Genomic DNA, 17952 nt, shown 5'->3' with positions numbered 1-17952 from the left:
GTAACTGAGGCACCGAGAAGTTAAGTGACTCGCCCAAAGTCACACAGCTGACAAGTGGCCGAGCCGGGATTTGAACCCATGACCTCTGACTCCAAAGCCCGTGCTCTTTCCGCTGAGCCACGCTGCTTCTCAAGTACCGCTGAGTACCGCTCAGCACCAGTGGAAGAGCGGCAACGTAAAGGATCACCCAGCTACTTAGTCATCAGGAAGACTGAGCCAATATGGTGGTCAGCATCCTTAGTTTTACAAACCCAGCAAGTGTCTGTAACCTCACTTCCATCCAACTGTCCGTCTCTCCTAAGAGGAGGGATGATGTACTTATAATTCAAGAAGAATAATGACTGTAGAGTTCCATCAACCACAAATGCTGCCTGATTTAGAGCCATCTTTATTAAAAAGCATCTTCTGACAACCACAGATTCTGCTTTGGCAGTTATCTTCAAGGACAACTGCTAACATAATCATTGTGGTATTTGTTAGGCACTTACTGTGCCAAGCATTTTATGAAGTGCTGGGGTAGATACAAGATCATCAGCCCATCGAAGCAGTTCGGCCTCGTGGAAAGACCACGGGCCTGGGAATCCGAGGACCCGGGTTCTAATCGCAGCTTTGCCACATGTCTGCCGTGTGACCTCGGACAAGTCACTTAATTCTGTGTGCCTCAAGTACCTCATCTGGAAATTGAGGATTAAGACCCTGAGCCCCATGTGGGACAGGGACTGTATCCAACCTGATTATCTTATTATATCTATCCCACCGCTTAGTACAGTGTCTGGAACATAGTAAGCACTTAACTATCATATAATAAAAAAGGTTGGACATTCTCCATTCCTAAACTGAACATAGAGTATTGGGATACCAAGCCACGCTCTCCTTAAATAGAAGACAACTAGCCATAGATGATGTGAACCACATTCTGTACTGTTATCACTTAGCTTGGGGCAATGTCTGTGTTAAGATAATCGTATTTATCGAGGATTCATTCATTCAATCGTAATTATGGAGCACTTATCACGTGCAGAGCACTGTATTAAGCTCTTGGGAGAGTATGACACAACAGTGTTGGTAAACACATTCCCTACGCACCAGCAGGCTTGAGTGGGCATAAATAGTCGAAGAAACTCTTGGTTTCTGATGACAGCAATGTGTGAGACACCCTGCCTGGAATTCTACTTCGGCCTTAAATAGCCCCATGAAACTATACCCTTCCTGGAGAGATTCAGTGCTGGACGCAAGTTTGAGTTTTCTGTTCTGGTTCCCCACAGAACTTTTAAAAGTTGGGAGCCCCAGCTGGGACAAGGACTGCTTCTGATTCGATTATCTGGTACCTACCCCAGAGTTTAGTACAGTCCTATGGCATATAGGAAGGGCTTAGTACCACTCATAATTATCCTGATTACTATTCATTAACCTACACCTCTGGGTCATCAGAGTGCTTGTCTCAGGCTTTCCAACAGCTTCGCATTACCCTTTGCCCTGCGACTGACTTCTCTCTGCACCATCCCTCCGCTGGGTCGGCGAATCCTCTTTAGAACCATCTCTATTAAAAATAGCTCCGGGCAACTATTCGGCAGTGAGTTCAGATATCTTTCCCATTTATCTTCACCGCTTTATATAGTTTGATGCTCCAGCTGGGGAAACTGGAAATCTCCTCAAGGTCGAACGACTCCCGAAATCGATCCACGAATTTGTTTTCTTTGTCCAGCCTGAACTTCATGACCCAGAGGACAACGGTCTTCTCGCTGCACAGATGGTCAAAAGTGGCGAGGAGCTCATCCAGGAAGGGGTGGGCGTACACCACGTCAGCGGCCAGGACGTAGTCGAAGTGGTTGGAGGCCTGGGGGAAGTGGCGGTCCAGGTCGACGCCCCAGGACAGCTCGGTCACTCGGGGTGGGTGCCTGCATCTTGTCTTTGTGTTGCGAGAAATGTTGTACTGCAGATTTCCAAGTAACTCGGGCAGGTCCGTGGCAGTCACCCGGGCACCTGGGGCGCAAAAGAACGACAGTGAGAGTGACACACCGGCTGTGGAGTTCAAGCTCGTTACAGGAGGGGAACGTGTCTGCCAATTCGGTTGTATCGTACTCTCCCAAGCCCTTAGGACAGAGCTCTGCACATAGTGAGCACTCAGTAAATATTGTTGATTGATTATTGATTCAGCGACTTAGCTTACCGTACAAAAGGCACAGTTCAATTAGCCAAACCTTCACGGGTGGACAGCAAAGAACTTGTTTGATCCCCCTCCCTCAGGGAGGGTCAGGTCAAGATTTCTAATGGGCAAAGCTTGTGCGAAAGACTGTTCTCCTCCACTAGATCTTGCCCTACCCCTTAACTTGGGAGGCCTCCATGAAACTGAAGGGAAGAGGAAGGGGCCCTCAAAGAGGCAACGGATTCAGGAGGGCATGAGGTACTTCCAGAGTCAGACTGGCTTCAAAACTCACATCGGGAAATCTTGGGTGGGTGAAGTCGTAGTAATAGCAGTAACGGTGACATTTATTAAGCGCTTTTTATGTGCAAAGACGCTGGGAAAGAAATAAATGGACGAGGTACAAACATGGTCCCTGGTTGCCAAGGGAGCTGGCAATCTAAGAGTGATGGCAAGTAGGGGGTGGGAAACAGACCCTTAAGGAAAGGACACCAAAAATACAAAAGCCAAAGATGACAACAAACGAGAAAGGAGCATAAGGGCTTGAGGATTCTCAGAACTCAGACTAAAGGTCACAGTAGTCCCAGCCGCCATTAAGGCAGGGATCTCAACGTTCTCAAAGTTGGTGTTTGAGTCACGTGTATCGGGCAGGACCCCTTCCACCAGGCTGGACCCCAAAGGCAGGGGGCGAGGGCAATGGCAGGCGGTTCACACAGCTGTCATTGAGCAAGGCCTTCCTGTGTTACTTTTCTCCCATCTGCAGCATTCCAGGCTGACTCGGAGCCACTCGGAACCAGACGCGGTCCACCCCGGGATCAGTCCAGCGGAATGTGTCCAATATTCCAGCGGGCCAATCCCTGGGCAGCTCTATCCTGCAAACACAGCCATGCAGGCAAATCATGGCCAGAGGGACACGGTCCCTCTCTTAACTTTATGGTGGACGGATCCATTTGTCTTCTTCTCAAGCCCTGGTCTTCCCCCCCACCGTGGTCTAGTAAAAAGAGCACAGGCTTGGGAGTCAGAGGATCTAAGTTCTAATCCTGGATCTGCCACTTGACTACTCTACGATATTGGGCAAATCATTTCACTTCTCTGTGCCTCAGTTTCCTGGTCTATAACATGAGGATTCTGTTTTCCCTTTTACTTAGACTGTGAGCCCCGCGTGTCCAACCTGATTATCTTTCATTTACCCCAGCTCTTAAAATAGTTTTCAATACATATTAAGTGTACAGATTCCACTATTATTGTAAGTACTATTTATTATTAGCACAGTCGTGTCAATCAAGCCCAGGTAGGTGATCAACTGTTCCCCCTCCTACTTTCCTTTCTGCCAAAAAAACGAGAGAGAGAGTATCCCAACAGTCCCCGATATTGCCAGGAACTTCATGAGAATCTTGTTTCCAAGCACACGCATTGGAAAACCTTGGCCTCTGGATGTGGAGAGTCTCTGACTTGTGTAGAAGCATTCACTTGTTTCCTGATATTGGAAATTTTGGAATGGCTTTCCAAGTCCTGGACTCCTCTGGACGTTTTAGAAGTCCAGGTGTCTGCTTTGGACCAGCAGGCATGTCCAGGTGGAACTGGGTACCGTGCAAACAAATGGAAGGTTAATTAGAAAGAGAAAATGGAAACAGAAAAGGTTTGAGAGAGAATGGACAGAGACAGCACAGTACTGTGGGATAGCTCCCAACAACCTGGAGAAAGGGAGAGCAGAGAATGGAAAAGAAGCAAGTCGGCAAGCACAAGGGTAACCCCGAATCTTTCTCCTCAGCCTCGCCCTGCTTCACCGCCAATGCCAGAGCTCTCCTGGAATGGCAGACCCAGCTTCATGAGAAGCGAAGACTGAGGTAACGACTTAGTTCATATCAGGAGAATCTACAGTGAGGGGCTTGTGAGAAGCCCTGCCGCTAGAAAATCCACTTACCATTCTAGCGCTGTGAACTCTATACTCCTTGTGTGCAAGGATCACATCTACCAACTCTGCTGTGCTGTACTTTCCTAAGTTTGTAGTGGTAATCAGCACTGACTGTGTGCAGAGCACTGTTCTAAGCTCCCGGGAGAGTACAAATAACCGGATTGGGAGACGTGTTCCCTGTCCACAAGGAGGTTACAGTCCAGAGGAAGAGAGAGACATTCAAATAAAGAGAGGGCCTGAGACAGCCTTCCAGGCTGCAGGCCTCAAATGTCAAGTCCCAGAGGTGAGGCCCAACCGAGGCAGGCCCGAAAGAGCCCAAGCTGGGGAGGAGGGGTAGGCCCCAAAGCCAAGACCTAATGCCAAGCTAGGGCGTGGTTCCAGACCAGTTGGAGACAAGACAAGCCCCGTCCCAGTCCCTAATCCAGCAGGGTCGTGAATGGGGGTGGGTTGAGGACCAGGGCCAACAGGAGGGTAGCTGGTTCTGCAGAATATGGGAAGAAACGCTCTCACGCAGAGATGGGAAACAGAAAGATCCTCAAACTCAGAAGGACCGGGGGGAAGCTGAGCCTAATGGGAGGGGACCGGCTTTGGTTTGGAAGCCATCATCTCGGCAGCTCCATTCCAGTCCTAATCCAGCTCCATGGAGAGACAAGAGACAGGCTGCCACTTTCCTCCTGGAAGCCCCATGCTCAAGAAAGCTGTCGGGGAGAAGCGATGGACATTGGTATCTGTGCTTGAGGCTCCTCCCTCCAGCCCATCCAACATTCACTCACCAAGCAAACTGGCCACAATTGACACCAGTCCTGTCCCAGCTCCAATTTCAATGACATTTTTGTCCACCAGATCCAACTGCCTCACATTTGTTTCCAGGAAATGGCACAGCACCAGAGCCTATGAGGAAAAGAAGGACGGAAGTGTTGTGTTGACCCAGAGATGTAACATATAATGATTCCCCTTTATTTTTCGATTGTAGACTTTATGAACACTGTCAACGCAACTGGATCTAAAGGTAACAAATAAACTCCTCCATGAACTCAATCCATCTCTCCCCCTCAGCAAGGAGATCCCTGGTGGTCTTCCCTGGAAACCTGAGCTTTAGCGTTTTAGTCTTCATCAGATCTCTGAGGAAACAACTGCCCACGGCAAGAGCTCTAAGGAGAGAGTGGGAAGAAGCGATTTGGGCGATGGTTTGTTTCCCCAGTGGAAGAGGGTTTGGGGCTACCTCAATTTACACGTTTGTGAAGGTGATTAGATCGATGGTACTATTGACTTGGTTTTTAATATTTGACTGGAGCGAAACAAATAGGATGGGGCAGAACTTTTCAGGTTTCTGCAACACCATCTCCAGGAGCCAGTTCCTGACTAATCCATCATTAATGGTATTCTTTCGGATCTCGGGGGAGTACTTGGGAGAGTATGGTACAATAGGGTTGGGAGACATGATCCCTTCCCACAAGAACCTTACAATCTAGCGACTAATCTCCACCTATCCGGACTGTGCCAATCTGTCAGCCACCTTAAGCACTACATTTATAAACCAGTATTCAGCCCTGGTGTACATATTGATTTATATTACAATTATGTATTCATTCATTTATCCTGCCACATTTACGCTACCAGTAGTTGTAGCATTATTCTTTTTTTAATGGTATTCGTTAAGTGCTTGCAAGTCACGATTCCCACGTGGCGTTTGCAATCTAGTAAAGGTGATCATTTCTTATTTTTGGATGCTTGAGCTAAAATACTAATCCAAGGGCGCAGACCACAGATTATCCTCTTAGTCGGTAAAGAACAAGGAGCCCCTCAGAGCCATCGAGCGGAGTCATTTAACATAAAATCATACCGATGGCCAGACTACGGCCCCGAAGCAGTCGGTGGCTTCAGTAATTCTGATTTCTTGGCCAACAAAAGAAAAACTTTCCCAAGAGGTGCTTGTTACCAGGGTAGGGCAGAAACATCTTGCTTTTATCTCGGAAATAATCTGCTCGTCTCCATTTTCTCCTGAAAATGAAAATGGTTGCTAAATTAGCAAAACTGTTAGACAAAATGCAGAGTGGATTGATGAGTACTTCCCTGGCTTAGGTGAGTGATGGGATCCTATTTAACTTGGAATATGGACCACAAAGGCACAGTAGTTTCTTATCTCAGCATCAGGGGCAAGTGGAGGGCTGAGGAAAATTACTCCCTGAAATTGGGCAATATAGATGGTATTTAGACTGTAAGATACTTGTGGGCAGAGATCGCATCTACCAATTCTATTATACTGTACTTTCTTAAGCACTCAGAACAATACTCTGCATAGAACAAGTGCTCAATAAATACCAGTGATTGAATGTGAAAAATTAAGACCTGAAGCCTGAGTTTGGGAGCTCAAGGATTGGAATTATCCATTTCGACTACCTACAGTATTTGAATTTGTGAGATGAATGCTTTGAAAAGCAGTATGGCTTAGTGGATAGAGCACAGGCCTGGGAGTCAGAAAGACCTGGTTGTAATCCCGTCTCTACCAGGTTTCTGCTGTGTGATCACTTAACTTCTCTGGGCCTCAATTATCTCAACTGTAGAATGGAGATTAAGAGTCCGACTTGATTAATTATATCTACCCCAGTGCTTAGAACAGTGCTTGGCACATAGTAAATGCTTGAATTATTATTATTAGCTCATAATTTCTCCACAGTTGCAAGTTTAATCCATGTGTTTAACATGTATGTATGCATAAACCTATGCATAGCCATTGTGCAATTTTTCCACCTCAATTAATGAGAAGAGTGCACTCTAGTTTTTAAGGTCTGGATTTGATCATTTCACAAGAGTTAAGATTTCTTCCTCTGGGCTTCACTGCTGCAATACCTTTCCAGTTTGGGCTGGAATTGGAAAGTAGTACAGTTCACTTCCGCAATTCAAAGAGAGCTCCTATTCACAAATTAGCACATTTAACAGAAGATAACCAGTGGGCTCCACAATAGTTCGGTGTGTAATATTTTATGACAAAACATACTGGGTTGTTTTTATGCTAACCCCCGCCCTACATCTGTTAACCTCCGAACACTGGCTATTTCCACTTGGCCTTACCCTTCTTTTGTCTCTTTCAAACCTCTGTCTTCACAGCTGCCCCATCCATTCCCTTCTCTCCCAAAGCACTGAGCCTACCTCCTCCACCCAGCTTGGCCTACAGATAGAGCACGGTCCTGGGAGTCAGAAGGATCTGAGTTCAAATCCCAGCCCCACCCCCTTGCCTGCTGTGTGATCTTGGGCAAGTCACCTCACTTCTCTGTAACTCAGGTATCTCAACTGTAAAATGGGGATTGAGATTGTAAGCCCCATGTGGGACAGGGACTGTGTCCAATCTGATTTGCCTGTTTCCACCCCAGTGCTTAGTACAGTGCCTGACACATATTCATTCATTCAATCATATCTATTGAGCACTTACTGTGTGCAGAGCACTGTACTAAGTGTTTTCAGAGTACAGAACAACAATAAACAGAAACGCCCCCTGCCCACAGTGAGCTTACAGTCTAGAGACAGCGCTGAAGGAAAACCACAATTATCATCATTATTATTATTATTATTATTACCCCCACCTGGGCTGATCCCACACTCAATCCATCCATCAGTCAATCCATCACATTTATTGAGGACTTACTTTGTGCAGAGCACTGTACTAAGCACTTGCGAGAGACAACTACCCTGCCCCAACGGAGCTTATAAAAACAGGGTCTCTTATGTGGATTTTTTTTTAAAAGCTTCCACTGCTTTCCCACTCCTCCCTGCTGTATGATATTAGTAAGAACCAACTACCCAATACAGTACTTCCTGCTTGCATACTACACATTTCCAGGCACCAAGGGGGTCTCACTGCTTTCAGAAAGCAACTTCGGGAATTGAAGAAATTCTGAAATGTGACGATTTTAACCTCGAAACTTTCCTCTGACTACATTTGCTTATCTTTGCTAAGATTTTTCTGGTAGCTTCTGCTCTCCTAGCTTTTCAGAGCAAAGAAGAAAGGTCGATCGATTCTCTAACCTTCCTTTGAACTTGTCCCCGTGGGGCTTTTGACCGACCGTTCGGAAACGTTACAGGTTTTGGACGGGTCTTAGGAGGTCTCTGGGATTAGCCAAAATTGGAGAACAGTAAATCCCAGGAGCAGCTCTCTAGGTTCCACGTCTGTGATGTAAGACATTTGCCAGCGGATATTTACTGAGACGATCTGACACCTCTCCTTCGTTGGTTCCTTTAAGGGCCTGTCACTGCTTCTTCCCAACAGCTGCAGGGGTGATGATGGATACTTCCACTGAGCAGGCAAATTAAAGACACTTCTCTTATTCATCAAAAAACTTGCCTAGACTCATCATCATCATCATCATCAATGGTATTTATTGAGCACTTTCTATTTTCAGAGCACTGTACTAAGCTCTTGGGAGAGTACAGTACAATAGGGTTAGTAGATATATTTTCCATGCTCCTTTTCTCTGGAAAAAAAGGGGCAGCTACAGGAATTCAATCCCATACTACCCACACTGACTATATTCAAAATCTCTGTTTCCAAAGACAACCGCAATGTGGAAAGCAGCATGACCTAGTTGAGAGATCATGGGCCCGGGAGCCAGAAGGATCTGGGTTCTAGTCCCTGCTCCGCTACTTCTCTGCTGTGTGACCTTGGGCAAGTCACTCACCTCTCCGTACCTGTTACCTCATTTGTAAAAAGGAGATTAAGACTGAGAGCCGCAATTAGGAAATGGGCCGTGCCCAACTTGATTAGCTTGTATCTCAGTGCTTAGAACAGTGTCTGGCACGTGGTAAGTGCTTAACACATACCATTAAAAAAAAACCAGAGCCAACTTCACATAACCTAGCTCTGTCAAGATCCTAACATAAATCCCTCACACACTCAGGATGACCAAATTTAGGTTTTTATTGGAAACAGATCACTGGAGAAGCAACGTGGCTTAGTGGAAAAAGCCCGGGCTTGGGACTCAGAGGTTGTTAGTTCTAATCCCGGCTCTGCCACTTGTTGGCTGTGTGATTTTGGGCAAGTCACTTAACTTCTCTGCGCCTCAGTTACCTCATCTATAAAATGGGGACCAAGACCATGAGCCCTACGTGAGACAACCTCATTATCTTCTATCTACCCCAGTGCTTAGAACAGCGTGTGGCACATAGCAAGTGCTTAACAAATACCATCTTTAATTTTTAATTTATATAGCCTTTGGGCAGGTGAAATCAAATTTACGTTGAAAGCCATTGATTGATTGGTCATGCTACTGGTCTACCCTCTATCGCTCATGGTTGCCTTGCTGGGGCTCTGGAGAGAGATTATGTGTCCCCCCTCTCCCCAATGTACAGGCTCACTGGGACTGTAACCACCTCCTTCCATGAAAATCTCTCCTGCTAGCTATGAATGAGAGGTAAGATAGGCACTTTCATTAGCTTCAAAATTCCAGAATCCTCCCATTTCTGGCAGATGCTAGGTTCTGGAGGGAGGAGGGGAGGATTTCCAAGTGGGGTGGTATTCCCTCACTGCCTTCTTTCCTAGAAAGAGCGCATTCTATTTTCTAAGCTCTTTTTTTCCATCAATGTTTCTGAATTTCAAAATGTACTTCATTGGTTTCTTTATCTATCATCGTTTTGATTATTTTTAATACCACATTTTGCCAATGCAACAAAGCATTTGTATTAGAAGACTTGATGCCAGTACTCTACTCTTAAACTTCTACTGAAATGGGAGGAATGATGGTCAGGTGCTGCAGGTCTTTCTAAGCCTTAGTGAAGTGCAGATTCACAAAACTTTCCCACATGATGGTGACCATTTTTGAACAGAAATCAAAGCATGTTCTAAGGCATACCTGCTTCCTGTGTTTGGGCTACTCATTTCAGCAAACCTTTGAAACACAAAATAGATTCTACTCCTTTGCTTTAATTTCTAAATTCTCTACCTTATATTTCCCCTTCTGCTACTGCGGCATTTGCGCATCACTTAGTCAGTCAATGGTATTTAGTGAGCACTTATTATGTGCCGAACACTATACTAAGTTGTTGGGGAAGTACAATGCAACAGATTTAGCAGATGCATTCCCTGCCCACGAAGAGCCCTTGGGTACTCACACACACCACTCCCTAGTAGAAATTAATGTATGTATCTTAATACTCTATTACTTCCTCCTATCCGTAATTTATTTTAACATCTGTCTCTCTGATAGACTGCATACCCCTTCAGGGCAAGGCCCAACCCTCACCCACATCCATGTTCTGGCTTGGAACTCCACCCCACTTCATACTGGACAATCATTCCCCCCACCTTCAAAGCCTCATTAAAGGCATATCTCCAAGAGGCCTTCCCCGACTAAACCTTGAGGCCTTCCCCGACTAAATCTTCTTTTCCTCTTCTCCTACTCTCTCCTGTGTTGCTCTCGCACATGGATTTGTTCCCTTTATTTACCACACACTCAGCTCCACAGCCCTTATGCACATATCTGTAATTTATTCATTTAAATAAATGCCTGTCTCTCCATCTAGACTGTAAGCTAGTTGTGGGCAGGGAATATGTCTACCAATTCCGTTATATTGTACTCCCCCAAGCGCTTAGTACAGTGGTCTGCATACAGTAAGCACTGAATAAATACAATTGATTGATTGTTTCAGTGTCGACTAATAGTACTGTACTCTCCCAAGAGCTTAATACAGTGTTCAATACAATACCTACTTTTAATTGATTTTGCTTCCGTTTTAAAGTCAATACGAGAGAAGATTCACCTCAGTCACAATGTTCTCTGTTTCCCTCTGCCTGGTACAGAAAAACAAGATGAAGGCTATTTCAATATTAGATAACATTTACATTTGAACACTCTCAGAGAAATTTATGTCTCAACAAATTTAAAGCCTAAAGTGATTAAGAAGCTGACATTCACCTGGGATGTTTTCTCAGGAGTGGTGGTCATGTGTTGCTAAGAAATCCTTAAAAATAAGAGTCAGCATTTAAGATATTTTCAGACTAACAAATGGTCACGGCAAAGAGATACTTTGGCAAAGTCGAAGTCACAAGGCCTTCATTTCCAAAACTTCTTTCATTACAACACTGATTTCACAATCGCTCTGTCAGCTGAGATGGCAAAATTACTTAGGCAGTGTGACTCCGCTTTTAATAAAGACCAAATAATGACACCGCACTTCCCCACCTTCTAAAGGCTAGAGCTAGTCTCATGGTAGCAATTCTGTAGATGCCAAGAAAAAAGAATAGAGCATAGCTGAAATTCAAATAGCCGGGTATTCACTAGATCAGACCATTAACTTTTCCCCGTGATGCCCCAAACAACTCAAAACTAAGACTTTCATTTTCTTTAAAACAGCTTCTTCGGATTGTAGATTTATACATAGCATTAAACCAAGTCCCTCCTTCAAAATAGAGCTCTGCTACATTTCAGCATATTTATGATTCTTTCTTTAAATGATTCCCTCAACAGCAATTACGTGCACTGTGGTGATTAAAATGGCACCTTGAAGATGTTGTGGCATTTCTTTAGGTTGACACTGTTCTTAAGCACCATTATTGTTAATCAACTAAATCTTCTCTCCCTTGCGGGAAGGAGAATTAGGTCTTCTCTTATGTAAGATCCAGGAGGTCTCAAAACACAGACTCGAGGAAACAATGGATCATCAAGGCTAGTCAAAAGATTTTAAAAACATTAAGCATGGTCTTTTGGAGCTTGTTTCTTATTATTCGACACGAAAGCCAAGACCACGCAGCTTGGATAATTGAACAAAATCAGGCTTAATATTGCTAAGGAAGATGCATGTCGCTATTTTTGCTCAGTTTTCCAAGTAATTTTTTTTTAATGGTACTTGCTAAGCACTTACTATGAGACAACACTGTACCGAGTGCTGGAGTGGATACAAAATAATCAGGTTGGACTCAGTTCCTGTCCCACATGGGGCTCAGAGTCTAAGTAGGAGGGAGTAAGCTTGTTGTGGGCGGGGACTGTGTCTGTTTATTCTTTGATTGTACTCTCCCAAGCGCTTAGTACAACAGCAAGCGCTCACTTAATAGGACTGAATGAATGAATGAGCTGGGTGAATCCTCATTTTATAGTTAACTGAGGCACAGGGGAGTTAAGTGATCTGCCCGAGGTCCCACAACAGACAAGTAGCAGAGCCAGGATTAGAACCAGGTCCTCTGATTCCCGGGTCCATGCTGTGTTCTACACACAGTAAGCCCTCATTAAATATGACTGATTGATTAATTGACTGTACAGTCGTGATTTTCTAAGGTCTCACCGATCCTAAACAGTTATGGGTTCTGCTAATCTGCCCAATAACAAGGAGAGAGAGACTCCCTGGTCTACGATTTGTCTAATTCTACCTCCGAAGCTCTTCCCTAGAAAGGCTGGCTGCCTTTCCACCCCGCCTCCGGTTCCTTTGTCACTGAGGTGACCCGATCCTCTGGTTTCAAATCAGACTGTCCATTTTTCAGCTGGTCGGTCCTCTGTGGATACTTATACAACACCAGAAATACTTGTACCTGACCTATCTTGTATCCACCCCAGTTTTTAGTACAGTGCTTGACACACAATAAACACTTAAAAAGTACAATTATCATTACTATATAACAATTTTCATTACTATTGCATTTTTGCAAACACATTGCAGCCAGTAGGTGCTCAGTAAATGTTGCTGTGGCTACTATTACTCCCACTAGATGGTTAGCTCTTCGGGATCAGGGTCCAGTCTAGCAACTCTTCTGTATTGTACTCTCCCAAGTGCTTAGTACAGTGCTCTGCACACAGTAAGTGCTCAGTAACTCCAACCGATTCATTGATTGATTACTACCATGATGGCATTCCAGAATACCTCCCTCACAGTGCTCATAAACCCAGTTGGACTGTTTGAAGGAGATAGGGAAGGGGAAGTTAGCATGCTTGAGAACTAAAAAACCGCAAACTGTGTGTTACTGTGTACATAGAGCCCGGGCTTGGGAGCCAGAGGTCATGGGTTCTAATCCCGGCTCCGCCACTTGTCAGCTGTGTGAATTTGGGCAAGTCACCTCACTTCTCTATGCCTCAGTGACCTCATCTGTAAAATGGGGATGAAGACCGTGAGCCCCACATGGGACAACCTGATTACCTTGTATCTACCCCAGTGCTTAGAAGAGTGCTCGGCACATAGTAAGCGCCTAACAATTACCATCATTAGAGAAGCAGCATGGTTCAGTGGAAAGAACATGGGCTTGGGAGTCAGAGGTGTTATGGTTTCTAATCCCGGCTACGCCACTTAGCTGTGTGACTTTGAGTAAGTCACTTAACTTCTCTGTGCCTCAATGACCTCATCTGTAAAATGGGGGTGAAGACGGGGAGCCCCACGTGGGACAACCTGATCACCTTGTATCTCCCCCAGCACTCAAAACAGTGTACTTGGCACATAGTAAGCGCTTAACATATTCCATCATTATCATTATTATTATAAGGTGTTCCCCCGATATGATGTCATTCATGAACTTCACTGAACGTAGAGCTCAATCTAATCTAGCCTGGAGCCCGCCCTCCTCGGGCTACAGGAAAAGCATTCGGTTCTCAGAGAGGGATCACTGCAGGTCATTTTCAAGCAACTCAATCCGGCCAACACTGGGAACAAAGCCAGCCCACTGAGGCAGCCTGACCCAAGAAGACGTGTTCAAAAAAGCAGAAGTCACTTGGTGTGAGCCGGACAATAAATGAAGAGCGGATGACTCCGATTCCCCCACAAGTCCTTCACAGAAGGGAAGAAAGACCAACGGCTCCTCTCGGTAAATCACTAATGACGGGGAGGAGCGAAGGGAATCGCCAAGACAAGGGCAACATAGCTCCTGATGAAGTGCTCTGCTGTCAGCAAGCACTCCAAAAATGTCGGTGACTGACAGACAGCTGTGGTTCAAGTCACAAAACCTTTCCCTAATGATCACACACTTAAATTGGCACGTTCTCCAAAGGGAAGATAGACGCACACGGGGAAATATTTTGGGCGTTCGGACGCCTACTCTTTTCACTAAACTTCTCATCAAATAGTTTCGTCGGCTCTCTCTCCCATCCGCGTCGTCTGCGTGTGGATCTATTGGGCATTTGATATCTGCCCGATCATCACCCCCACAGCGCTTATGCACATATCTTTAAATTATATATCATGAATTACCGATATTAATGTCTGTCTCCCACTCTAGACTGTAAGTTCATTATGGGCAGGGAACATGTCTGCTAAACTCTGTCATATGGTACTCTCCCAAGTACTTAGTACAGTGCTCTGCACAGTAAGCGCTCAATAAATACCACTGCTTGATTGATTCACCATTACACAAGGAACCTCACTGTCACTCTTCACTACTTCACCATTACAATTTGTTCCCTTTCCAATGCTAATGAACTCTTGGCCAGAAAAGCGAGAGGCACAAGATAAGAAATGTTAGGGAATGCTACCCATGAAAGTATTTTAAATGAGAGATTTTAAAGAGTTACTCTGATATAACTTTCTTTCTTTATCCTTCTCTCCATCATCCCACCCTCAACCTCACAGCAATTATGTACATACCTTTAAATTATATGTTATAAATTTCGTATTTATATTCATGTCTTTCTCTCCCTCTAGACTTGTTATGAACTTGTTCTGTTGTATTGTACTCTCCTAAGCGCTTAGTACAGTACTCTGCACATAGGAAGTGCTCCATAAATACCATTGATTGATTGATTTTCCCTCGAACAGCATTACAACTCACAGATTTAGAATGCTATTCTCGTCACAAAAAAAGGACGTCATCTGATCGACTCTGCCCCGTCAGTCTTTGGCTTTACCACCTATGGTTTTGCCAGTAGTGAGCAACTGACCCTTACAAATATCCTTCATGCTGGGTAGAAAAGATAAGGGCACTCATCTGAGAAGCAGCGAGGTTCAGTGGAAAGAGCATGGGCTTGAGACTCAGAAGTCTTGGGTTCTAATCCTGGCACTGCCCCTTATCAGCTGTGTGACTTGGGGCAAGTCACTTCACTTCTCTGTGCCTCAGTGACCTCATCTGTAAAATGGGGATTAAGACCATGAGCCCCACATGGGACATCCTAATTACCTTGTATTTAGAACAATCCTTGGCACATCGTAAGCACTTAACAAATACCAAATTTATTATTATTATCCAAACATGTGCCATGCAATAAATAGGAGCATACGCATCTATTGTACACACACACTCGCATACATAGAGCGGAGCAGCAAAAACAGTGCCAGGTGTCACAAACAACAAACACAACAGCATGGAACTGTGTGTGTACGGTGAGGTGGACTCTGCATCCCACATCAACCTCTTTTACAGGTACGCACTCCCCGACCATTGGGGGCCTTCGCCTGTCAGTGCCGTCATCTGCTTTGGTACTTGGAGAACGAGGACTAACAGAAAACGTCTCATTTCCAAGGGAAATCATAATTCTGTGACTTCTGCTTGTTCTTCATCATGTATATTTTACCAGGGTTGGTGTAAAGTTCAGTGCATGAACTTTTTTGACCTTTTCCCTCAATTTTTTTTGTCTTGGAATTTTATTTATTCTTATAATTTGGAAGAAAGCTCTTATTGCCTATTAGGGAATTTATGAAAAGACAATCCTTCTGTATTCCAAATAATAAAACTTCAAAACTACATAGGCATTTTCTGGTACATATTTTCATATTTGGCTTTGACAATTTTACCTCGACACTACAGAATAGAAACTTGTTACAGGATCCTTGTGCCAAATACCAATTCAAAAAAATCAACTAAGCCTGTAAGTAGGTTATGAGCATATTATAAAACATGGACTTCATTAAAAATTTAGGAAAACTACCGTAGCTCTTTATCATTACTGAAATGAACAAACTCTGCAGAGGCATGTTATTTTTCCTACTAATTATTTTCTGAGTAGATAAGAAATATAATGAAATGCCAAAGTGATTTACCTTCTTGATTTTCAGGTTCCATGGACTTGACAGTTAACAAATGATTATTAGACTGTGATGATTTCATATCCATCTCCTGAATATCTGGTGGATAAAATATACTTTTTGAAGTACCAAAATAAGATGATTCATCCGATACAGATTCAATAAAATACTTTCAGTGCATTTACCTGATGTAGTTTAATTTAAAGAATAGCTCAAGGAAATCAGGAGTAAAAAGATATATGTAAATAATATAATGGGATCTGGAAATTAAGTGAAAAGCAAATCCAGCTCTTAGGACAGAAGAATCAATAGAACTAGAAAGTGTAGTTGGTTGTTACTGTCACACTTGCTCATAATGAAATAGAAATGCTTACGATCAAAGTAAAGGGACAACGGAATCAATTCGAAAACAAGTTTCCTTTCATGACCAAAGTGAAAAATGTTCTTACTTTCCAGTGTCCCAATAATTAGTAATTATCCCCTATTTCCAAATACTATTTCCCTGCACCTTTTAGAAACCTCTATTCTTCATGTTTTCCTCCACTCTGCCGGGATGAGCAGGCTGCATTTCGGAAGCAAAAAGTATTATAATATGAAAATCGTAAATGGCCTCACCTTAGAAAATATTAGTGCCCTGAATGAATGGAACTTCAGAAAACGAAGGCTGCAGTATAACCGTTTTGATGCTTTCCGCTTAAACTTTGGCATCTGAATCTGAGCTAGAGCAACTCTTATTAGTGCCATCTTGAATTTATAGTCCTTGAATTTATAGTCTCGGTACTTCCACCTACCTGACAGGGACGGTGTATGAAAGGAGGCGACCTGAGGAAAGGCAGAGCTGACTTCTCTCACATTCCTCAAGGAAAAGTTGACTTACCTAAGGATATGCAGTTAGTGGCAGGACTCAAACCGGGACTGTTGTCCCCTTATTCTCTGCCCAAATTTCTTTCCAGGAGACTCTACAATTTACACTAACCGTCGTCATGCAGGGAGCTGGGAGGGTCTTATCTGAGAGGCAGAGATGCCAACCTACCTAGGTGCTTTGGTCTTGGGCTCCAAAAGTTGAGATCATCCACAGGTTAGTTTCCTCTGTCCTGATGAGGCAGTGGTCATCCGAGGGAGCGGCACTAAAATGAACTACTGTACTTGCTGGCACTCCGTCTTCACGGGAGGGATTAAAGATCCCGACAGCTGCCATGTCAATGTCTCACGTTATTTGGCAGTGGACATGAGGCCCCCCACAGATAAGGGTCTCTAGGCAACCACAGCAGGAAAGTCTATATTGGGTAACTCAAAATGCGCACATACTGTACCCGGGGCAAGCAGACGGATGAAAGTACCTTAGGGAGATTCCTGATGACATAGCAATGAAGTCAGATATATCAATGATACGAATTGTACATTCTAAGCGTTCAGTACGGTGCCCTGCACATAGTAAGCGCTCAATAAATATGATCGAATGAATGACCGATCAAATCCTTATATCTCCTACTCAAGTTTTACGTTTCTTCTAAAGTTCTGTGGTCAGGCTTACCAGTTGCCTGGAGGAATTAACTGAAAATATTTCTGCCTCCCCCGTTAAACGTATACTCTTCCTGTGGGCGGGGAAAACAAGTCTTGTGTTTCTGTTGATCGTCCCCAAACACTTTGTATGCTGCATTGAACTCAGTGGGAGATTAATAAAGACCATTATTATTAAATGGGAAAGAAGGGATGCCAATCCATCCTACTTCTAGAGCACCCAAGTTTAATGTTCTTCAGAGTGAGGTGTTTTGGGGGGGGTCGGATTTTTTAGGACTAAATGAAGGTCAATTACAATCAACATCAATGACAGTTACTGAGCACTGAACGCCTTCTGTGTGCAAAGCATTGTATTGAGTCCCTATTGTTGGCTGAGCACTGTTCTTGGCAATTAAGTAACACAATAAAAAACATAGTTTCTGCCTTCAAGCTTAAAATGTAGACAGTGAAG

At 44.1% G+C, this 17952-nt stretch overlaps 1 protein-coding gene across 1 annotated transcript; it reads right to left on the bottom strand.

The window, feature by feature from the left end:
• Positions 1-776: 776 nt before the first annotated feature.
• On the bottom strand, positions 777-14918 carry LOC100082766. The gene is made up of 4 exons (XM_029073738.1): positions 14867-14918; positions 5902-6059; positions 4832-4949; positions 777-1983 (listed from the first exon to the last, which is right to left on the bottom strand). The coding sequence occupies exons 1-4, from the start codon at positions 14916-14918 to the stop codon at positions 1580-1582; spliced, it is 732 nt and encodes a 243-aa protein (XP_028929571.1). The 3' UTR covers positions 777-1579.
• Positions 14919-17952: the final 3034 nt, after the last annotated feature.

The sequence above is a fragment of the Ornithorhynchus anatinus genome, chromosome 10 (assembly GCF_004115215.2).
Source record: "Ornithorhynchus anatinus isolate Pmale09 chromosome 10, mOrnAna1.pri.v4, whole genome shotgun sequence".
Classification (NCBI taxonomy): domain Eukaryota; kingdom Metazoa; phylum Chordata; class Mammalia; order Monotremata; family Ornithorhynchidae; genus Ornithorhynchus; species Ornithorhynchus anatinus.
This window is presented reverse-complemented; position numbering and strand designations above follow the sequence as displayed.

Coding starts and splice junctions, on each gene's coding strand:
- LOC100082766 (XM_029073738.1), bottom strand. CDS start 14,918: ATGAAGGATATTTGTAAGGGTCAGTTGCTCACTACTGGCAAAACCATA. Junction 6,060..14,866: donor TACTGGCAAAACCATAGGTG/GTAAAGCCAAAG, acceptor TTTCATTTTCAG/GAGAAAATGGAGACGAGCAG. Junction 1,984..4,831: donor AATTGTGGCCAGTTTGCTTG/GTGAGTGAATGT, acceptor TTTGCGCCCCAG/GTGCCCGGGTGACTGCCACG.